This window comes from Bubalus bubalis, chromosome 3 (assembly GCF_019923935.1).
Source record: "Bubalus bubalis isolate 160015118507 breed Murrah chromosome 3, NDDB_SH_1, whole genome shotgun sequence".
Classification (NCBI taxonomy): Eukaryota; Metazoa; Chordata; class Mammalia; order Artiodactyla; family Bovidae; genus Bubalus; species Bubalus bubalis.
The window spans coordinates 164,092,227-164,116,890 of NC_059159.1; the positions used below are offsets into that span (position 1 = coordinate 164,092,227).

The 24,664-nt window shown below is 45.1% G+C and overlaps 1 protein-coding gene across 1 annotated transcript; it reads left to right on the plus strand.

Moving 5' to 3' along the window:
* The first annotated feature begins 8,443 nt into the window (after positions 1 to 8,443).
* Positions 8,444 to 17,756, plus strand: LOC123332480. The gene is made up of 4 exons (XM_045164724.1): positions 8,444 to 8,782; positions 15,503 to 15,800; positions 16,242 to 16,403; positions 16,709 to 17,756. Exons 1-4 carry the CDS (start codon positions 8,444 to 8,446, stop codon positions 17,131 to 17,133), a joined length of 1,224 nt encoding a protein of 407 aa, XP_045020659.1. The 3' UTR covers positions 17,134 to 17,756.
* The last annotated feature ends 6,908 nt before the right edge of the window (positions 17,757 to 24,664 follow it).

Below are 24,664 nucleotides of genomic sequence, written 5' to 3' on the forward strand. Positions count from 1 at the left end.
CCTAGCAGGGACCCAGGTCCCCCATCTCTGGCTCTACGACCCCCTTCATCCCTCCCCCAAGCCTGGCTTCCCAGCGCCTTCCCAGTGTTTCTCCCATTGGTGTCAAGGCCGGCCTGCCCCAGAACACCATGGTCTAGACAGGACGGGGGACACTTGAGTCACAGAGAAGGATCAGCTTTGCTCGGAGAAGGTGGATCCTGTGCTGCCCTAGGGTCTCTTGCGGTCTCTCCAGGTAGGGAAGCTCTGGCCTAGGTCCAGTGCTGAAGACAGGAGCAGGGGCTCTGTCAGGAGGCTTCGGGACCCGGGGCATTTGAAAGGTAGCCCTCATCCCCACTGTTGTGCCCAGGGACCCAACCTGTTCCCCTGGAGTCAGGATCTAATGCTTCCTGAGAATTCCCACTTGCTCTAATGTTGGTTTGAAATAGAGGCAACAGGAGAAGGAAAACAAGGGCCACTGAATTTGGGGTCCTGCCCAGGATCCCATCACTCACTCATGCTGTGGTTATTTCCCATGTGTCGGAATATGTAGCAGTTGTTGAATTGAGTAATGAGACAGGAAGAAGATCCCCACCCCACAGAAAAATGAAGAACCGTGTGCCCCAGTGTGGTTGAAGGCAGAGGACTGCACGTAGTCCCCCTTGTCTGATGCTCGCTTCTGCTCAGGCGTGGAGCTTAGAGAATGTGTGTCCCTGTGCGGGTTCCAGGACCTCCTCACAGAGCTGTGGGACGGGCACAGGCGGTTACTGACTGAGCGGAGGGGGCAGAGGGCACCCTGATGGGAAGGCCACTCTGCCGCCATCTCGCCTGCCAGCCCCCACCCCTCCTGGCCCCTTGGCTCGTCTACCTTCTCTGTGGTTCCCTCGTTCCTACCCGCCGTCGTTCAGTGTAAGCATGTGCACCCCACACACACACCTCGTGCAGCTTCTCCTGAGCCACTAGAAGTCCAAAATTAGGTGGTTCCCCTTTCCTGTGGAGGTTGAATAACTTTCAGAATTTTTCCTATTCCCATGACAATAGAAACAAAAAGCACCTTTGCAAATGCAATCCAGGGACCCAGAGCCACTATCTTCAGAGCACAGGGCGACAGATGTTCACACGCTGAACACGCTTGGAAGCTACCAGCCGTGTCACAAACTGGTTTTCCCCAACCCTGGTTGGCTCCTTGGTGTGCCCTGCAGCCACTTGTCACTAGGCCCAGCGCTCTGAGCCTCCCCACCTGACCTCTCTTGACCTCTAGGAGCACTGGTTATCCCCAGAGGCACAGTTTGATGCCTTTCTTGTGTTGTCACTTTCCCCTCACACTAACCCTCTAACGTGATGGTGGTTCCCGCACCACAGAGGACGAAAGGAGAGAACACAGGGCGATGACTTGGGACAAGGCGGGTCCAATAGGGGCCCCGCAGCAGTGTTACCTTCTTCACCTACTGACTCTGCTGGGGACACAGCCTGGCAGCCTGGACACCAGGCCTGTTGAGTGCAGGAGAGGTGCTGAAAACCGGCAGTGACCCGTGCAGGACTGGGGGTGGTTCACGCACACTTTTGGTTCTCTGGAACCTTGTCAGGTATGAGGCTCTGAGTAGGGAAGGGAGTTGCCTAAGCCCACTGCAGCCAGGTGCCACAGTCAGGTTTGAGGCCAGGCCAGTCAGCGACCATTGTTTTCCTTTCCATTTGATGAAGGAGAGCAGGAAATGTGGCCAGGCTGGGTTACATGAGTCTCATCATCTCCTTCAGGAAGTCTTGCATCTGTACATGGTTGGGATGAATTTGAATGAGGTCATAGAGGAGGCTGTGTCTTACTGCATATTAGATGCTCTCTGAACCCTGTAATCCTTCACCTTTGGTGTATCCCTTTTGGAAGAAATGGAAAGGTTACCTCTGATATGTTTATTATTATTTAAATTACTATATACATATGTACTACAGTTGTAAAATACTATACATATTAGTTATATGCTAATAAGAATGTTAAGGTGATTTGCAATAAAACATGTAAAATTTTGTTTTGTCTTTAAATTTTTATAAACATATGTCATTTACCCTCAAAATATTTTGATTAAAAATTAATGTCCACATACAACTCAACAACCACAAAAAATAAACAACCCAGTGGAAAAACGGGCCAAAGATGTAAAGAGGCATTTCTCCAAAGAAGAAATACGGATGGCCAATAGGCACATGAACAGATGCTCAACATTGCTGATTATTAGAGAAATGCAAATCCAAAGTAAACTGATGTACCACCTCATGTTTTCAGAATGGCCATCAGTAAAAAGTCTACAAATAAGAAATGCTGGAGCAGGTATGGAGAAAAGAGGAGTTTCCTGTACTGTTGGTGGGAATGTAAGTTGGTACAGCCACTGTGGAAAATGGTGCAGAATTTCCTCAGAAAACTAAAAATAGAATTACCATCTGACCCAGCATTCCCACTTCTGGGTATATGCCTAGAAAAAATTATAATTCAAAAAGATACATGCACCTTTATGTTCATAGCAACACTATTCACAGCAGCCAAGACATGAAGACAATCTAAATCCCATCAACAGATGAATAGATGAAGAAGTGGTACACATATACAATGGAATATCACTCAGGCATAAAAAGAACAAAATAATGCCATTTGCAGCAACATGTATTCAAGTAGAGACTATTTTACTAAGTGAAGTAAGTCAGAAAGACAAATACCATACGATATGACTTATATGTGGAATCTAAAATATGACACATGAATCTCTATATGAATCAGAAGCAGAATCATGGACATAGACAAGGCTAGCAGTTGCATAGGAAGAGAGAGTGTGGGGAAGGGATGGATTGGGAGTTTGGGATCAGCAGATGCTAAATACTTCACAGAGAATGAATAAACCACAAGGTCCTGCTGTATGGCACAGGGAACTATATTTAACATCCTGTGATAAACCAAAATGGAGACCATGATAAAGAATGTATATGTATGTATAACCTGAAACACGTACTTTTGAACTCTCTCCTCTCTGGTTCTCTGGAACCTTGTCAGATATGAGGCTCTGAGCAGGGAAGGGAGTTGCCTAAGCCCACTGCGGCCTGGTGGCACAGTCAGGTTTGAGTCCAGGCCAGGTCAGCTACTGTACAGCAGTAATTAATACAACATGGTAAATCAACTACACTTCAATTCAAATCAATTGAAAAAAGTACTTTATTTAAAAAAAAAATTAGATCCAAACACACTGGATGTACAGCACAAGTGTGAACTCACGATCATGATGTGTGAGTGCAGGTCCTTCACTTGTAACACCAGTACCTCTTTGGGGAGGGACACAGGGGAGGCTGTGCCCGTGTGGGGAGGAGGCATCTGGGAAATCTCTGTGCTTTTCCTCATTTTAACTCTGAACCTTAAACTGCACTAAGCAAAGTCTTAATTTTAAAAATATCGAATTACTATTACTTAAAAACTTGGAAGGATTAGAAAATATTGACTGGCATAATACTTCGGTGACACTGATGATGAAGTGCTCTTCAGTTCCCTCTCTTATGTTTAATTTCTGAAATCACACCTGAAATGCGATAGTTATGATAAAATGTGTACAGACAAGAAAATATTTTTTTCCACCTAAAACCATTATGGGCACAAATATACAAAATTATTTTATGTTGAAATTAAAAGGAAAAACAGTAAAGAACCTGATCCAGACCACTCTCTTAGGATGTGTTCGACAAAGAAAAGTGATGCGATTACTGGTTTTAAATGAATGACATCTTTCTCGCCCGTCTATCTGCATATTCTCTTTCAGTGCTTCTCACGTGGAAACCTGCATCAGAATCACATGGTGGGCTGAGGGTGGGGCATGTGGAACACAGACTACACTGCCTCGCCTCACCTCCAGTGTCCCGACCCCGTAAGCCTGGATGGAAGCCTAATACTTGTATTTTAAACAAGCTCTGAAATGAGTGATGCTCTTTGTCCTGGGACCACAATTTGTGAACCACTCACCTACTAAGTAGGCCAAAAGCCTTCTTCTTCTTTTTTTTTTTTTTTCCTGTAAGATGGCTCTTGCAGGGTCTAGTTCTCTAACTTTATTCAAAACAATTTTTTTAGATTGTATTGTGACAGTGCTAATATCACCATGCATTAAAAATATTTATATATCAAAATTGGTGAATTTTTGTGTAGCCATTTTAGTATCGAAGATGCAAGAAAAAACAGCATTTTTCAGCATAGTATGCTTTATTATTTCAAGAAAGGTAAAAAAAGCAACTGAAATGCAAAAAAAAAAAAAAGATTTGTGCAGTATATGGAGAAGGTGCAGTGACTGATCTCATGTATCAAAAGTAGTTTTCAAATTTTGTGCTGGGATTTCTCACTGACGATGATCCATGGTCTGGTAGACCTGTTGAAGTTGACAGCAATCAATCAAATGGAGACATTAATTGAAGACAATCAACTTATGCCTTCAGGAACAGCAGACACACTCAAAATATCCAAATCAAGTGTTGAAAATAATTTGTCACCTTGGTTATTTTAATCAATTCGATGTTTGGGTTTCACATAAGTTCGATAAAATCTTGACTGTTTCTGAAAGGGATTCTCTACTGAGATGTAAAAAAATGCTCTGATTTTAAATAAAATTGTGTTGGACAAAGAAAAGTCAATATTGTACAATAATGTGGAACGGAAGAGATTGTGGGGCCAGTGAAACAAAACACCACGAACCACACCAAATGTCGGTCTCCATCCAGAGAAGGAGATGTTAGGTATATGGTGGGATTCAAAGGACGTCCTCTATTATAAGTTTCTTTCAGAAAACCAAACCATTAATTCCAGCAACTACTGGTTCCAATTAGTCCAACTGAAAACATCACTCAATGAAAATTGACTAGAATTAGTCAACAAAACACATAATCTTCCATCAGGATAACTCAAGACTGCATGTTTTTTGATGACTAGGCAAAAACTGTTACATCTTGGCTTGGAAGTTCTGATTCATCAGCCGTATTCATCAGACATTGCACATTTGGGTTTACATTTATTTCGGTCATTACAAAATTCTCTTATTGGAAAAAACTTCAATTCCCTGGAATACTATAAAGAGCCCTTAGAATAGTTCTTTGCTCAGAAAGATAAAAGGTTTTTGGAAAATGAAATTATGAAGTTACCTGAAAAATGACAGAAGGTAGTGGAGGGAAACAGCAAATGCCTTATTCAATAAGTTTAGTTCAGTCCCTCAGTCGTGTCTGACTCTTTGCGACCCCATGGACTACAGCACGCCAGGCCTCCCTGTCCATTAGCAATCCTGGAGTTTACTCAGACTCATGTCCATCGAGTTGGTGAGGCCATCCAGCCATCTCATCCTCTGTCAACCCCTTCTCCTCCTGCCTTCAATCTTTCCCAGCATCAAGATCTTTTCAAATGAGTCAGATCTTCCCACTGGGAGGCCAAAGTATTGGAGTTTCAGCTTCAGCATCAGTCCTTCCAATAAATATTCAGGACTGATTACCTTTAGATCAGACTGGTTGGATCTCCTTGCTGTCCAAGGGACTTTCAACAGTCTTCTCCAACACCACAGTTCAAAAGCATGGATTCGTTGGCATTCAGCTTTCTTTATAGTCCAACTCTCATATCGATACATGACTGCTGCAAAACCATAGCTTTGAGTATACAGACCTCTGTTAGCAAAGTAATGCCTCTGTTTTTTAATATGCTGTCTAGGTTTGTCATTGCTTTTCTTCCAAGGAGCAAGTATCTTCTAATTTCAAGGCTGCAAGTCATCATCTGCAGTGGTTTTGGAGTCCAAAAAAATAAAATCTGTCACTGTTTCCCTTCTTTCCCCATCTATTTGCCATGAAGTGATGGGACCAGATGCCATGATCTTAATTTTTTGAATGTTGAGTTTTAAGCCAGCTTTTGCACTCTCCTCTTTCACATTCATCAAGAGGCTCTTCAGTTCCTCTTCACTTTCTGCCATAAGGGGGGTGTCACATGAGTATCTGAGGTTATTGATATTTCTCCCAGCAATCTAGATTCTAGCTTGTGCTTCATCAAGCCTGGAATTTCTCATGATGTACTCTGCATAGAAGTTAAATAAGAAGGGTGACAATATACATCCTTGATGTATTTCTTTCCCATTTGGAACCAGTCCGTTGATCCATGTTCAGTTCTAACTGCTGCTTTTTGACCTGCATACAGATTTCTCAGGAGGCAGGTAAGCTGGTCCGGTATTCCCATCTTTTGAAGAATTTCCCACAGTTTGTTGTGTAGGGCCACCCAAGATGGTTGCATAATGCTGGAGAGTTCTGACAGAATGTGGTCCACTGCGGAAGGGAATGGCAAACCACTTCAGTATTCTTGCCTTGAGAAGCCCATGAGCAGTATGAATATATCCATCACTTGCTTCAAATTATTCATGGAGCAGTGCTCTCAAAGCTGTGTCCCAGGTTATTTTTGTCACTCACGTATTACGTCTTTTTGTACCTTCTGATCCTAGTTGAAAAACAGGTCCATATCCAGACAAAAGAAGAAACAAGAGTGAGAAAAAGAAGAAAAATTAAATAAATTCAGTATGATGTGGAGAGCAGAGGTCATTCCTTAAAAAAAAAAAAAAACATGGTAATTTGGAGCTTAAATATGATCTTTCAGCCATAGTCTCTAGTGGCATCGTGTCAGGACAGTTTACCTGAGTAGGAGCCAAAGAAAAAGCAAGAAAAACAAACTGCAAAGGTTTTCTAGTCCTTTACACCAACACCTTGCTGACCTCTGGCATAGAATGACCCATGCTGACAGTTGTACAGACACACAACTATGAAAACAACTAGAGAAAAAGCAGCATGAAACAAACAAAGGGGAAAAACTGCCCTTTTATGGGACCTCCCTGGCAGTCCAGAGGTCAAGACTTTTCCTTCCAGTGCAGGGAGTGGGGACCTAACATATCACTTGTGGCTAAAAAACAAATCATAAAAAACCAGTAGTAATATTTTAACAAATACAAAAAGCCTTTAAAACTTTTCCTCATCAAAAAACTAAAAATTTTCCTTTATTGTCCTCCTCTGATATTAACATTTAGCAGAGAATCAAAATCCTTTGAAATTAATAGTTACAATGTCCTGAGGACCTAGAGTGTCAGGGGGATGTAGCAAAGGGTGCTAACTTTATCATGCAAATGCCCTCGGGGGTGTGATCCTCCTGGGGACCAGTCTGTGACCCCCCAGGGGGCTGTCCAAAAGCTAGACAAGGCCAACCCTCTGCTCACCTGGTCATTCCCTGGTCCACTTCTGAGGCATCCAGACGTGTGCTGCTGATGGGAGACATGGACACAATGAAAGGGGCTGCAAGTGGCAGAAGGCCTGGCCAGCAGAAACAAGGTGTCTCCCACAGGGAAAATGGAAGGATTTCCTCCAAGGAAAACCTGTCTGTAAAAGAGAAGGGAGGAGATCGACATCCCTCAGAAAGACAAAGAGAAAAACGAAGCATGGAGACACAAGAGGGCTCTCAGAGCAAAGCAGGTAAGATGCCAGATTCTTTTTTGCAGACATCTGTTTTGAGTGATCCTGGAGAGAATTTGCAAAACACTAGAGACTGTGCTGTGGGACAGAGGAACAGGTCCCAGATGTGACCTTGACACCTTTGAAAGTGGAGAGAGAAACCCAGGGTGAAGTCCCAATCCCCTGTGATCAGGGGCTCTACCAGCTATGCCATCCTTGAGATCTGAACTTGAGAGAGGGTTTCCTGGGGCATGCCTCCCAGGCAGCTCAGAAACTACTCTGTCCAGGTGAGATGCTCATGGAGGGAGAGGGGGACTGGAGGAAACCAGAGCTTCGGGGAGGGGATGGCAAGGAGGTGGAGGAGGAGTGGGACTTGGAAGCTTCTCTAATCCACTCTCCCCAGATTCCAGAGGTAGGTCAGGGAACACTCACTCCTGTCCTCCTCTCCACCCACAGAGGTCACCAGGCACAAGCAATGCAGAAGCCGGGATGGCTCCCCTGAGAGTCACAAGAGAAACAGTCATAGAGAAGAGAAGTTGAGGGGATGACCACTCCCAGCCCAGTGGAGAAGTAAGGAGCATCCAAACTCCTGCACAGCAGGACCTTACCACAAAGGAAGTAGGTTTCTGGGCTGGGCTTGGTAGAGGTGGGGATGTGGGCAAAGGCGCTGAGGGGCAGACTGAACCCCCAGAGGGCAGAGAAAGCCTCTACCCTGGTGAGATGCCCATGAAGTGGAAACAGGCTGAGAGGAAGGTGCCCAGGACTAGACCCGGGTTGCCAGCAGAGGTTGGAAGAGGCCAACAGAGTCAGGTATGGTGCGGTGTGAGGCCTGGGGTGGAGGTGTTGGGACAGACAAGGGGTGGTGGTGCATTTGATGAGAAATTTCAGAGGCAGCGCACATCACAGGAACCCCTCCTGTTCTGTCTACCCCCTAGGTTCTGCCCATACTTCCGGGCGTCTCCACGACAGGGGGGCCCGGTTCCGATCGCCAATGTGGGCCCGGGGCCACAGACGCTGCCAGTGCAACCCGGAGTCCAGGCCCGCCTCGCCCAAGCGCCCTCGCAGAAGCCAGTCACCTGAAGCCGCCGAGCCCCTGGAGGCGCTCACGTCCAAGCTCTCCAACCAGATGGGAGCCCTCGAAGTGGTCCTGGATGAGTTGCGGGCCCCGGGGGGCGCCTTCCTACCGGTGGCCACCGACCGCACGGAGCCCACGGCCTCGCAGCGCGCCTGGCTCACCTGGCAGCTGACGCACGCGGGCGCCGCCCTGCACTGGGCGCTGCCGGCGCTGGATTCCCTGCTCGCTGCGCACCACCGACCTCCGGGCCCGCAGGTCTACCCGCCCTGGGCGCCTGGGTCTTAGGGGCGCACCTCGCCTTTCTCCACCTCTTCTCTGGTTTTGCAAGGCTCTGAGGCAGCATCTAGTACCCTGAGGCGAAGAACTTCCTCCACAAAAGACAGAAACCCACCTGTCTGGGGGACGGTGTTCCTCAGGGACCAGACCTCATCGCCTGCGCACCCCAGCTCAGGGAGATGTGTTCCTGCGTCCAGGAGTCACGCTGCTAGGACGTGCATTCAGAGGACAACGCTTCTTTAATCCTATGGATCAGATTGCAAACCTTAGTGATGTGATTTGTGCCTTTTGATCCCTCCATATTTCCTGTTTTACTTGTAAAATGAAATGAGAGACAGGTGGATGGGGGGTGGCGAGGAGAAAGAATGATAGACAGATGAGATGTAGAGACAGAGATAGATTCCTGGAGTGGGTTCCACTCTATGAAACAATTGTCTTTTTTGGGTTTTTCTCGAGATTGTGTTTTTTGAGGTTATGGTTAGAAACCTACCTTGAACAAATCTTTATATCCAATGAGATATTGGATTGTATGAAGAACTTTGTAGATTTTTGGTGTTGAAATTAAAACTACACTTTTACTTATTATAGAGCATTGTGTTCTACGTGGACTGCAATAAATTTTTAAATATTGCAATCTTTTGTCAGTGTGATTTGTGAGTGTGCTTACAAGTGTATGTATAGAATGGATAGACAAAACGTCTACTGAACAGCACAGGAACATATATTCAACACTGTGATAAACCACAACGGGACAGAACATGTGTGTGTGTATATATATATACATATACATATACATACATATATATATATATATATAGTATAAATCGGTTACACTTCAAATGAAAACAGGTATTTTATTAAAAAACATGAAAGTTCAAACACACAGGATGTACAACAGAAGCGTGAACTTGGGATCCTCATGTGTCAGAACAAGTCCTGCAGTTGTGACACAGGGGCCTCATTGGTGTGAAGAAGGGAGGTTGTGCCCGTGTGGCGAGGAAGTGTCTGGAAATCTCTGTTCTTTCCCTCCTTTTTGCTCTGAACCTGAAACTACACTAAGGAAAGTCTAAATTGTAAAAACATCCAATTACTATTTTGAAAATTGAAAACATCAGAAAATATTGACTGTAAGAATACTTCAGTGAGAGGATTATGGAGCATTCTTCAGTTCCCTCCTTTGGGTTTGTCACGTAAGTGTATGCTCCTCAGTTTTTGTCTCGTCACAACAAAGATTTGGAGTGAGGGACTTATAAGGCCCCATCAGCATGTCACAGCTCTCGGGTCTTGGACAGGCCGTGTTATAGCTCTCAGGTCTTGAACGGACCGTGTTGTAGCTCTCAGTGTTACAGCTCTATTTTATTTAGAAGATAGCAGGAAAATCCATCTTCAAGGCATGAGGGCACGTGGATCCAAAGAAGCAAAGAGAAGAGCACCCCAGCGCATGGGGGTGGGCGAGCGGGAGAGAGAGAGAGAGCCCTTTGGCTCCTCTTTTATATGTTTTTGTCTTCCCCCTGGGCCTGCCCTATGAAAATTGGACTTAGTCAGGAGTCCTGTTCTACCTGAAGTCCTCACTCCGGTCCTCGGACCTTCCTTTGACCTTCCTCTGTTCTATGTTTGTGGGCTTTTCCTTTCCTTGTCTTTTAGCCACCACCATTTTGGACTCCTTTTCCCTATTCTAACTACCCAACAGGTTTAATTTCTGAATCACCTGAATTAAGATATGGTTAGGACAAAATGTGTAAATATAAGAAAATTGGCTCCCCTCCAAGCCCAGGATTGGCATAAACTTAAAAAATTTATCTAATGTTGAAATTAAAGGAGAAAAAAATAGTCAAATGACCTCATTCAGAATGCTCTCTTAGGATGCTGATCACAGGCTGTAATTGAGTGAGGACGCTCCCCTACCTCTGTCTGAATATCCTCCTTCAGTGCTTCTCACACTAGGACCTGCATCAGAATCATTGAGGGGGCTTGGGTTCAATTTTTTAATTTTACCATGAGCAGGATGCTCCTCTGGAAGTATATTTCTCATTTCATTATACCCCAAAATTGCTGAGGAAAGGAGTTTTGGAAAAAATAAAGGCAATGATATCATCAAATATGCCAATATGATTAATTATTAAGAAAACAAAAAAACTGTTGTCGAGTGAGAAAAAAAAGAATCACTTGTGGAGCTTGTGTAACATAGGTAGCAAGGCCCCGCCCACAGCACTCTGGATTGAAGCCTGATATTTGCATTTAAACAAGCTCATGAGTGATGGTGCTGCTCCTGGTCCCGGGATCACACATCATGAACCACTGACCTACCTGGTAGAATTTAAAAGGCAAAGGCGGGACTTTCCTGGAGGTCCAGTGATTAGGACTCCAGGCTTACACTGCATGGGACCACGGCTCCATGCATGGTCCAGAAAATAAGACCCCATTTGCCAAACATCACGGCCAAAAAAAAAAAAAGCTTAAACATAAAGGCAAAGGCACATTCCCCTTGAGGTTACTCATCTCACATGGTCCTATGGTATCTGCTCATAAGGGAGCCTCCCAGACAGGAAGCAGAAGCCAGGATAGTCCTTTCCTGTCTTCACATTAGTACAGATGACATGGTCTTTTTCTACCTAGAAATGCTCTGAGTAGAGACTGCTAAAAAACAAATGAACATCTCAGACATAACTGCCCTAGAGAAAGTGATCAAAGCTTTTTCTTCAGGAAAGGTTTCCGGTGATCATGGCATGTGGTTGAGTGAAAGCAACACAGCTCCTATAGCAAAGACACAATGGCCCAATGTTGTGGACATGAACTATCAATAAATCAAACCTCAGAAGACAGGAAATTACAGTGATGATGGGAAAATAATCCAATGATCTTCCTTTGAGAAATACAAATGTGTGGTAAACAGGGAGAAATCAGCCTCACACTAGCTGTACTTGCTACTGTTCTGCTTTCCCTGAAGCCTACAGGCTCTCCCCAGCTTGACTGCTCTGAACCCAGAGGGCTCCTACAAATGCAGGTGCCCCATGCATAGCCAGCAGTGATGGTAGCCTGGTAAGGGTGATAGGATTCTATTAATAGACAAGTTCCAATGTGTCTGTGTGTTTTCCCCACACCACCCAGCAATTTCTGACATTCGGTGTCTTACAAATGTACACTGACCGAAAATTTCAGATCCCACAAGTTCAGGGCTCAGTCTTAGAAGGCTGCCTGCCCCTCCCCCACTTCAGATGCAGTCCTAGGCCAGGTTCTCAGCTGTGCTTCTGGTGGATCCACTAGAGTGCAGAGGTTCCAAGGACCCTTCTTGGGTTCAATCAATTTGCTTACAGAACTCAGAGAAATGTTTTACTTACTAGATTATCATTTTATAATAAAAGGCTGTAACTCAGGGACAGCCAGATGGAAGATGTGCCTCAAGCAAGGTAAGGGGAAAGGGCATGAGCTTCCCTGTCCTCCCCGAATCGCCACCTGTTCACCAACCTGGAAGCTTTCCAAACCAGTCCTTTGGGTTTTTACAGAGGCTCCATTACAGAGTCCTGATTAACTCATTAGACACTGGTGATGAGTTCAACCTCCAGCTCCTCTCTCCTCCCTCTAACCTGGGGTTCTGAAAAGATCAGGCAGCCCCTACTCTTTGGTCACTGGGATGGTCTCCAAAGGTCACCTCATTAACATAACAAAGCCCATTTATCACTTTCACACTTCAGTAATTCCAGTGGCTTTAGTAGCTGTGCCAGCAACCAGGAGACATACCAAATACATCTTTCTTACTATAAATCACAACATTCAGGTCACAGGATAGCACCTTTCCTGAGTGCAGATCAGATCTTCATCATTATACTGGTTTTATCTAAGGTCTCTAGAGGTCTAAATTCCCTGCCTACAGAAGGCAAAGCTTTGGGGTACAGGAAACGTGTATATTTTGAACAAAATTATAAAGAATGCAGACTCCCCCGTGTGAACCCATTTGGGGAGCTACCCTGGATTTCAAAACTTCAGGAAGTCTATATGCACCAGGCCAATCAGCATGATGACACTTGAAGGATTTATTTTCAAAAATGAGACCTAAATAATCCCAACAGTGACTCCAGGATGAAGGGAGATCAGGGCCTTCCATGCATTTGAGCACTTGGAATTAATTCCCCACCTCATAACATGTACACTTTCCAGGAATATGTGACACTCTATATCAATATGTGCCCATAGATAACTAGTGTGAAAATAGTGAGCTACATATCAGTTAATGAAGCCTGAGAAGAGGTAAGGACTCTGTCAGCCCCAGAAGCCACAGAACATTCTTTTCTTTTCTTTTTTTAGCTTTTTGGTTTACATTGGAGTATAGTTGATGAATAATGTTGTTAGTTTCAGGTGTAGAGCAAAGTGAACATTCTCATGAATGTGGCTCAGCTCTTTACTCTGAGGGCTGGGTACATTGAGTCTAATAAGAATAGATTCTGATTGGCTTGTGCTGGTTTTCTCAACCATCAGCAGTAACAACCTGAACTAGAGGTCCCATAGACCTGGCAGAGACTGTTTTTATAGAAGAGTAGCTATGTGCAAAAGGCAGAGTAGCTATGTGCAAAAGACAGGGCAGTATGCTCCCTACTGCACATTCACAGAAATTATTCCACCTGCAAGTACATTGTTTCCAATTAGAGACAGTGAATATATCCATTCAGTTCAGTCATTCAGTCGTGTCTGACTTTTTGCAACCCCTTGGACTGAGCATGTCAGGGTTCCCTGTCCATCACCAACTCCGGGAGCTTACTCAAACTCATGTCCATGGAGTCGGTGAGGCCATCCAGCCATCTCATCCTCTGTCGTCCCCTTCTCCTCCTGACTTCAATCTTTCCCAGCATCAGGATCTTTTCAAATGAGTCAGATCTTCCCATTGGGAGGCCAAAGTATTAGAGTTTCAGCTTCAGCATCAGTCCTTCCAATGAATATTCAGGACTGATTACCCTTAGGACAGAATGGTTGGATATCATTGTACTCCAAGGGACTCTAGAGTCTTCTCCAACACCACAGTTCAAAAGCATCAATTCTTTGGCACTCAGCTTTCTTTATAGTCCAACTCTTATATCTATACATGACTACTGCAAAAACCATAGCTTTGAGTATACGGACCTCTGTTAGCAAAGTAATGCCTCTGCTTTCTAATATGCTGTCTAGGATTCTCATTGCTTTTCTTCCAAGGAGCAAGTGTCTTTTAATTTCAAGGCTGCAGTTATCATCTGCACTGGTTTTGGAGCCCAAGAAAGTAAAGTCTGTCACTGTTTCCCTTGTTTCCCCATCTATTTGGCATGAAATGATGAGACCAGATGCCATGATCTTAATTTTTTGAATGTTGAGTTTTAAGCCAGCTCTTTCATTCTCCTCTTTCACTTTCATCAAGAGGCTCTTCAGTTCCTCTTCACATTGTGCCATAAGGGTGGTGTCACAATGCGTATCTGAGGTTATTGATATTTCTCCGGGAAATCTAAGTTCTAGCTTGTGCTTCATCCAGCCCAGAATTTTGCATGATGTACTCTGCATAGAAGTTAAACAAGAAGAGTGACAACCCTTGATGTATTTGACACCCAAATACATCCTTGATGTATTCCTTTCCCATTTGGGACCAGTCCACTGTTCCATGTTCGGTTCTAACTGTTGCTTTTTGACCTGCATACTGATTTCTCAGGGGGGAGGTAAGGTGGTCCAGTATTCCCATCTCTTGAAGAATTTTCCACAGTTTGTTGTGTAGGGCCACCCAAGATGGTCGTGTCATGGTGGAGAGTTCTGACAGAATGTGGTCCACTGCAGAAGGGAGTGGCAAACCACTTCAGTATTCTTGCCTTGAGAAACCAATGAGCAGTATGAATATATCCATCACTTGCTTCAAATTACTCATGGAGCAGTGCTCTCAAAGCTGCATCTAGGTTATTTTTGTCACTCACCTATTATGTCTTTGTGTACCTTCTGATCCCAGTTGAAAAACAGGTCCATATCCAGACAAAAGAAGAAACACGAGTGAGAAAAAGAAGAAAAATTAAATAAAGTCAGTATGTTGTGGAGAGCAGAGGTCATGCCTTTAAAAAAAAAAAAGACAACATGGTAATTTGGAGCTTAAATAGGATCTTTCAGCTGTAGTCTCTGGTGGCATCGTGTCAGGAAAGTCTACCTGAGTAGGGTCCAAAGAGAAAGCAAGTAAAACAGACTGCAAAGCTTTTCTAGTCCTTTACACCAACACCTTGCTGACCCCTGGCATAGACTGACCCATGCTGACAGTCATACAGACACACAACTATGAAAACAACTAGAGAAAAAGCAGCAAGAAACAAACAAGGAGAAAACCTGCCCTTTTATGGGACCTCCCTGATAGTCCAGAGGTTAAGACTTTTCCTTCCAGTGCAGGGAGTGCAGGTTCAATCGCTGGTGGGAACCTAACATACCACTTATGGCTAAACACCCAAATCATAAAAAACCAGTAGTAATATTTTAACAATTTCAAAAAAGGCTTTGAATCTTTTCTTCATCGAAAAAACTTAAAAATTTTCTATAAATTGTCCTCCTCCGATATTAACATTTAGCAGAGAAGCAAAATGCTCTGAAATTAACAGTTACAATGTCCTGAGGACCTAGAAAGTCAGTGGGATGTAACAAAGAGTGCTAACCTCATCATGCAAATACCCTCGGGGGTGTGATCCTCCTAAGGACCAATCTGTGACTCCCCAGGGGGCTGTCCGGAAGCTAGACAAGGCCACACCCTCTGCTCACCTGGTCATTCCCTGGTCCACTTCTGAGGCATCCAGACGTGTGCTGCTGATGGGAGACATGGACACAATGAAAGGGGCTGCAAGTGGCAGAAGGTCTGACCAGCAGAAACAAGGTGTCTCCCACAGGGAAAATGGAAGGATTTCCTCCAAGGAAGAAAACCTGTCTGTAAAAGAGAAGGGAGGAGATCGACATCCCTCAGAAAGACAAAGAGAAAAACGAAGCATGGAGACACAAGACGGCTCTCGGGGCAAAGCAGGTAAGATGCCAGATTCTTTTCTGCAGACATCTGTTTTGAGTGATCCTGGAGAGAATTTGGGAGACAGTAGAGACTGTGCTGTGGGACAGAGGGAAAGGTCCCAGATGTGACCTTGACACCTCTGAAAGGGGGTGGAAGGGGGGAGAAACCCAGGATGAAGTCCCAATCCCCTGTGATCAGGAGCTCTACCAGCTATGCCATCCTTGAGGTCTGAACTTGAGAGAGGGTTTCCTGGGGCATGCCTGCCAGACAGCTCAGAAACTACTCTGTCCAGGTGAGATGCTCATGGGGGAGAGGAGGCCTGGAGGAAACCAGAGCTTCGGGGAGGGAAGGCACAGAGGTGGAGGAGCAGTGGGACTTGGAACCTTCTCTAATCCACTCTCCCCAGATTCCAGAGGTAGGTCAGGGAACACTCACTCCTGTCCTTCTCTCCACCCACAGAGGTCACCAGGCACAAGCGATGCAGAAGCCGGGATGGCTCCCCTGAGAGTCACAAGAGAAACGGCCATGAAGAAGAGAAGGTGAGGGGAAGACCGCCCCCAGCCCAGTGGAGAGCTAAGGAGCATCCAAACTCCTGCAGAGCAGGACTTTACCACAGAGGAGGTAGGTTCTGGGCTGGGCTTGGTAGAGGTGGGGATGTGGGCAAAGGCCCTGAGGGGCAAACTGAACCCCAGAGGGCAGAGAAAGCCTCTAACCCTGGTGAGATGCCCATGAACTGAGAGGAAGGTGCCCAGGACTAGACCCGGGTTGCCAGCAGAGGTTGGAAGAGGCCAACAGAGTCAGGTATGGTGCGGTGTGAGGCCTGGGGTGGAGGTGTTGGGACAGGCAAGGGGCCGTGGTGCATTTGATGAGAAATTTCAGAGGCAGCGCTCATCACAGGAACCCCTCCTGTTCTGTCTCCCTCCTAGGTTCTGCCCATACTTCCGGGCGTCTCCACGACAGGGGGGCCCGGTTCCGATCGCCAATGTGGGCCCGGGGCCACAGATGCTGCCAGTACAACCCGGAGTCCAGGCCCGCCTCGCCCAAGCGCCCTCGCAGAAGCCAGTCACCTGAAGCCGCTGAGCCCCTGGAGGCGCTCACGTCCAAGCTCTCCAACCAGATGGGAGCCCTCGAAGTGGTCCTGGATGAGTTGCGGGCCCCGGGGGGCGCCTTCCTACCGGTGGCCACCGACCACATGGAGCCCACGGCCTCGCAGCGCGCCTGGCTCACCTGGCAGCTGACGCACGCGGGCACCGCCCTGCACTGGGCGCTGACGGCGCTCGATTCCCTGCTCGCCGCGCACCACCGACCTCCGGGCCCGCAGGTCTACCCGCCCTGGGCGCCTGGGCCTTAGGGGCGCACCTCGCCTTTCTCCACCACTTCTCTGGTCTTGCAAGGCTCCGAGACAGCATCTCAGTACCCTGAGGCGAAGAACTTCCTCCACAAAAGACAGAAACCCACCTGAGGGACAATGTTCCTCAGGGACCAGACCTCATCGCCCGCTGCACCCCAGCTCAGGGAGATGTGTTCCTGTGTCCAGAAGTCAGCCTGCTAGGATGTGCATTCAGAGGACAACGCTTGTTTAATCCTATGGCTCAGATTGCAGACCTTAGTGATGTGATTTGTGCCTTTGCATCCCTCCGTATTTCCTGTTTTATTTGAAAAATGAAATGAGAGACAGGTGGATGGGGGGTGGCGAGGAGAAAGAATGATAGACAGATGAGATGTAGAGACAGAGATAGATTCCTGGAGTGGGTTCCACTCTACGGAACAATTATCTTTTTTGGGTTTTTCTAGAGATTGGGTTTTTTGAGGTTATGGTTAGAAACCTACTTTGAACAAATCTTCATATCCAATGAGAAATCGGATTGTATGAAGAACTTTGTAGATTTTTGGTGCTGAAATTAAAACTACACTTTTACTTATTATAGAGCATTGTGTTCTGCGTGGACTGCAATAAATTTTTAAATATTGCAATCTTTTGTCAGTGTGATTTGTGAGTGTGCTCACAAGTGTATGTATAGAATGGATAGACAAAACATCTACTGAATAGCACAGGAACGTATATTCAATACTGTGATAAACCACAACGGAACAGAACATGTAAATATATATATAAAGTGTAAATCAGTTACACTTCAATTGAAAACAGATATTTTATTAAAAAACATGAAAGTTCAAACACACAGGATGTACAACAGAAGCGTGAACTCGGGATCCTCATGTATCTGTACAAGTCCTCCGGTTGTGACACAGGGGCCTTGTTGGTGTGAAGAAGGGAGGTTGTGCCCATGTGGGGAGGAAGTGTCTGGGAATCTCTGTGCTTTCCCTCCTTTTTGCTCTGAACCTTAAACTGCACTAAGGAAAGTCTTAATTGTAAAAACATTCAATTACTATTTTAAAAATTGAAAAAATCAGAAAATATTGACTGTAAGAATATTTCAGTGACAAGATGATGGAGCATTCTTAAATTCCCTCCTTTGGGTTTGTCACGCGAGTTTATGCTCCTCAGTTTTTGTCTCGTCACAACAAAGATTTGGAGTGAGGGACTTATAAGGCCCCATCAGCATGTCACAGCTCTCGGGTCTTGGACAGACCGTGTTATAGCTCTCAGGTCTTGAACGGAGCATGTTGTAGCTCTTAGACAAATCAATGTTACCACTCAGTGTTACAGCTCTATTTTATTTAGAAGATAGCAGGAAAATCCAGCTTCGAGGCGTGAGGGCACGTGGATCCAAAGATGCAAAGAGAAGAGCGCCCCAGCACACGTGAGTGGGGGAGCTGGAGAGAGAGAGAGAGAGCCCTTTGGCTCCTCTTTTATATGTTTCTGTCTTCCTCCGGGCCTGCCCTATGCCAGTTGGACTTAGTCAGGAGTGCTGTTCTACCTGAAATCCTCACTCCGGTCCTCGGACCTTCTTTTGACCTTCCTCTGTTCTATGTTTGTGGGCTTTTCCCTTCCTTGTCTTTTAGGCACCACCATTTTGAATGCCTTTTCCCTATTATAACTACCTAACAGGTTCAATTTCTGAATCACACCTGAAATAAGATATGGTTCAGATATTCAGATGACACCACCCTTATGGCAGAAAGTGAAGAGGAACTAAAAAGCCTCTTGATGAAAGTGAAAGTGGAGAGTGAAAAAGTTGGCTTAAAGCTCAACATTCAGAAAATGAAGATCATGGCATCTGGTCCCATCACTTCATGGGAAATAGATGGGGAAACAGTGGAAACAGTGTCAGACTTTATTTTGGGGGGCTCCAAAATCACCGCAGATAGTGACTGCAGCCATGAAATTAAAAGACGCTTACTCCTTGGAAGGAAAGTTATGACCAACCTAGATAACATATTCAAAAGCAGAGACATTCCTTTGCCAACAAAGGTCCATCTAGTCAAGGCTATGGTTTTTTCCTGTGGTCATGTATAAATGTGAGAGTCGGACTGTGAAGAAGGCTGAGCGCCGAAGAATTGATACTTTTGAACTGTGATGTTGGAGAAGACTCTTGAGAGTCCCTTGGACTGCAAGGAGATCCAACCAGTCCATTCTGAAGGAGATCAGCCCTGGGATTTCTTTGGAAGGAATGATGCTAAAGCTGAAACTCCAGTACTTTGACCACCTCATGTGAAGAGTTGACTCATTGGAAAAGACTCTGATGCTGGGAGGGATTGGGGGCAGGAGGAGAAGGGGACGACAGAGGATGAGATGGCTGGATGGCATCACTGACTCGATGGACGTGAGTCTGGGTGAACTCTGGAGTTGGTGATGGACAGGGAGGCCTGGTGTGCTGCAATTCATGGGGTCACAAAGAGTTGGACACCACTGAGCAACTAAACTGAACTGAACTGAGGATAAAATGTGTAAATATAAGAAAACTGGCTCCCCTCCAAGCCCAGGATTGGCATAAACTTAAAAAAATTATCTAATGTTGAAATTAAAGGAGAAAAAAATAGTCAAATGACCTCATTCAGAATGCTCTCTTAGGATGCTGATCACAGGCTGTAATTGAGTGAGGACGCTCCCCCACCTCTGTCTGAATATCCTCCTTCAGTGCTTCTCACACTAGGACCTGCATCAGAATCATTGAGGGGGCTTGGGTTCAATTTTTTAATTTTACCATGAGCAGGATGCTCCTCTGGAAGTATATTTCTCATTTCATTATACCCCAAAATTGCTGAGGAAAGGAGTTTTGGAAAAAATAAAGGCAATGATATCATCAAATATGCCAATATGATAAATTATTAAGAAAACAATAAAAACTGTTGTCGAGTGAGAAAAAAAAGAATCACTTGTGGAGCTTGTGTAACATAGGTAGCACGGCCCCGCCCACAGCACTCTGGATTGAAGCCTGATATTTGCATTATTAACAAGCTCATGAGTGATGGTGCTGCTCCTGGTCCTGGGATCACACGTCATGAACCACTGACCTACCTGGTAGAATTTAAAAGGCAAAGGCGGGACTTTCCTGGAGGTCCAGTGATTAGGACTCCAGGCTTACACTGCATGGGACCACGGCTCCATGCATGGTCCAGAAAATAAGACCCCATTTGCCAAACATCACGGCCAAAAAAAAAAAATGCTTAAACATAAAGGCAAAGGCACATTCCCCTTGAGGTTACTCATCTCACATGGTCCTATGGTATCTGCTCATAAGGGAGCCTCCCAGACAGGAAGCAGAGGCCAGGATAGTCCTTTCCTGTCTTCACATTAGTACAGATGACATGGTCTTTTTTCTACCTAGAAATGCTCTGAGTAGAGACTGCCAAAAAACAAACAAACATCCCCAACATAACTGCCCTAGAGAAAGTGATTAAAGCTTTTTCTTCAGGAAAGGTTTCCGGTGATCATGGCATGTGGTTGAGTGAAAGCAACACAGCTCCTATAGCAAAGACACAATGGCCCAATGTTGTGGACATGAACTATCAATAAATCAAACCTCAGAAGACAGGAAATTACAGTGATGATGGGAAAATAATCCAATGATCTTCCTTTGAGAAATACAAATGTGTGGTAAACAGGGAGAAATCAGCCTCACACTAGCTGTACTTGCTACTGTTCTGCTTTCCCTGAAGCCTACAGGCTCTCCCCAGCTTGACTGCTCTGAACCCAGAGGGCTCCTACAAATGCAGGTGCCCCATGCATAGCCAGCAGTGACGGTAGCCTGGTAAGGGTGATAGGATTCTATTAATAGACAAGTTCCAATGTGTCTGTGTGTTTTCCCCACACCACCCAGCAATTTCTGACATTCGGTGTCTTACAAATGTACACTGACCGAAAATTTCAGATCCCACAAGTTCAGGGCTCAGTCTTAGAAGGCTGCCTGCCCCTCCCCCACTTCAGATGCAGTCCTAGGCCAGGTTCTCAGCTGTGATTCTGGTGGATCCACTAGAGTGCAGAGGTTCCAAGGACCCTTCTTGGGATCAATCAACTTGCTTACAGAACTCAGAGAACTGTTTTACTGATTAGATTATCATTTTATAATAAAAGGCTGTAACTCAGGGACAGCCAGATGGAAGATGTGCCTCAAGCAAGGTAAGGGGAAAGGGCATGAGCTTCCCTGTCCTCCCCGAATCCCCACCTGTTCACCAACCTGGAAGCTTTCCAAACCAGTCCTTTGGGTTTTTACAGAGGCTCCATTACAGAGTCCTGATTAACTCATTAGACACTGGTGATGAGTTCAACCTCCAGCTCCTCTCTCCTCCCTCTAACCTGGGGTTCTGATAAGGTCAGGCAACCCCTATTCTTTGGTCACTGGGATGCTCTCCAAAGGTCACCTCATTAACATAACAAAGCCCATTTATCACTTTCACACTTCAGTAATTCCAGTGGCTTTAGTAGCTGTGCCAGCAACCAGGAGACATACCAAATACATCTTTCTTACTATAAATCACAACATTCAGTCACAGGATAGCACCTTTCCTGAGTGCAGATCAGATCTTCATCATTATACTGGTTTTATCTAAGGTCTCTAGGGTCTAAATTCCCTGCCCGCTGAAGGCAAGGCTTTGGGGTACAGGAAATGTGTATATTTTGAACAAAATTATAAAGAATGCAGACTACTCCATGTAAACCCATTTGGGGAGCTACCCTGCATTTGAAAACTTCAGGAAATCTATATGCACCAGGCCAATCAGCACGATTACACTTGAAGGATTTGTTTTCAAAGATGAGACCTAAACAATCCCAATAGTGACTCCAGGATGATGGGAGATCAAGGCCTTCCATGCACTTGAGCACTTGGAATTAATTCCCACCCTCATAACATGTACACTTTCCAGGAATACGTGACACTATATCAATATGTGCCCAAAGATAACTAGTGTGAAAATAGTGGGTTACATCTCAGAATCCAAGGATCAGTTAAGGAAGCCTGAGAAGAGGTAAGGACTCTGTCAGCCCAGAAGCCACAAAACATTGTTTTCTTTTCTTTTTTTAACTTTTTGTTTTACATTGGAGTATAGTTGATGAATAATGTTGTAATTTTCAGGTGTAGAGCAAAGTGAACATTCTCATGAAAGTGACTCAGCTCTTTACTCTGAGGGCTGGGTACTTTGAGTCTAATAATAATAAATTCTGATTGGATTGTGCTGGTTTTCTCAGCAATCAGCAGAAACAACCTGAAGTAGAGGTCCCATAGACCTAGTGGAGGCTGTTTTTATAGAGGAGTAGCTATGTGCAAAAGACAGGGCGGTTCCCTCCATATGCTCCCTCCTGCTCATTCACAGAAATTATTCCACCTATAAGTACACTGTTTGCAACTGGAGACAGTGAATATATCCATTCAGTCCAGGCGCTAAGTTGTGTCCGACTCTTTGCAACCCCTTGGACTGAGCACACCAGGTTTCCCTGTTCATCACCAAAACCCGGAGCTTACTCAAACTCATGTCCATCGCGTCTGTGAGGCAATCCAACCATCTCATCCTCCATTGTCCCCTTCTCCTCCTGCCTTCAATCTTTCCCAGCATCAGGGTCTTTTCCAATGAGTCAGATCTTCCCATATGGAGGCCAAAGTATTGGAGTTTCAGCTTCAGCACCAGTCCTTCCAATGAATAGTCAGGGCTGATTTCCTTTTGGACTGACTGGTTGGATTTCCTTGCAGTCAAGGGACTCTTAAGAGTCTTCTCCAACACCACAGTTCAAAAGCATCAATTCTTTGGCACTCAGCTTTCTTTACAATCCAACTCTCACATCGATACATGACTACTGCAAAAACCATAGCTTTGATTATACAGATCTTTATCAACAAAGTAATGTCTCTGCTTTTTAATATGCTCTCTAGATTTCTCATTGCTTTTCTTCCAAGGAGCACGTGCCTTTTGTTTTCATGGCTTCAGTCACCATCTGCAGTAGTTTTGGAGCACAAGAAAATGAAGTCTGTCACTGTTTTCCTAGTTTCCCATCTATTTGCCATGATGATGTGACCAGATGCCATGATCTTTGTTTTCTGAATGTTGAGTTTTAAGCCAACTTTTTCACTCTCCTCTTTCACTTTCATCAAGAGGCTCTGCAGTTCCTCTTCAGTTTCTTCCATAAGGGTGATGTCATCTATATATCTGAGGTTATTGATATTTCTGCTGGCAATCTAGATTCTAGCTTGTGCTTCATGCAGCCCAGAATTTTGCATGATGTACTCTGCATAGAAGTTAAATAAGAAGGGTGACAACATACATCCTTGAGGTATGTCTTTCCAATTTGGAACCAGTCCATTGTTCCATGTTTGGTTCTAACTGTTGCTTTTTGACCTGCATACAGATTTCTCAGGAAGCAGGTAATGTGGTCCGGTATTTTCATCTCGTGAAGAATTTCCCACAGTTTGTTGTGTAGGGCCACCCAAGATGGTTGCATCATGGTGGAGAGTTCTGACAGAATGTGGTCCACTGCAGAAGGGAGTGGCAAACCACTTCAGTATTCTTGCCTTGAGGACCCCACAAGCAGGATAAATATATCCATCACTTGCTTCAAATTATTCATGGACCAGTGCTCTCAGGCTGTGTCCCAGTATATTTTTGTCACTCACCTATTATGTCGTTTTGTACCGTCTGATCCCAGTTGAAAAATAGGTCCATATCCAGACAAAAGAAGAAACAAGAGTGAGAAAAAGAAGAAAAATTAAATAAACTCAGTATGATGTGGAGAGCAGAGGTCATGCCTTTAAAAAAACAAACAGTAATTTGGAGCTTAAATAGGATCTTCCAGCTGTGGAGTCTCTGGTGGCATCGTGTCAGGACAGTCTACCTGAGTAGGGGCCAAAGAGAAAGTAAGTAAAACAGACTGCAAAGGCTTGCCTGGAAAATCCCATGGGTGGAGAGGCCTGGTAGGCTACAGTCCATGGGGTCGCTAGAAGTCGGACATGACTGAGCAACTTCACTTTCAATTTTCGTTTTCCTGCATTGGAGAGGGAAATGGCAATCCACTCCGGTGTTCTTGCCTGGAGAGTCCCAGGGACGGGGGAGCCTGGTGGGCTGCTGTCTATGGGGTAGCACAGAGTCCGGCACGACTGAAGTGACTTAGCAGCATACCAACACCTTGGTGACCCCTGGCATACAGTGACCTATGCTGACAGTTGTACAGACACACAACTATGAAAACAACTAGAGAAAAAGCAGCATGAAACAAACAAGGAAAAAAACCTGCCCTTTTATGGGACCTCCCTGGCAGTCCAGAGGTTAAGACTTTTCCTTCCAGTGCAGGGAGTGCAGGTTCGATCCCTGGTGGGGACCTAACATACCACTTGTGGCTAAACACCCAAATCATAAAAAACCAGTAGTAATATTTTAACAATTTCAAAAAAGATTTTAAAACTTTTCCTCATCAAAAAATCTTAAAAATTTTCTTTAAATTGTCCTCCTCTGATATCAATATTTGGCACAGAATCAAAATGCCCTGAAAT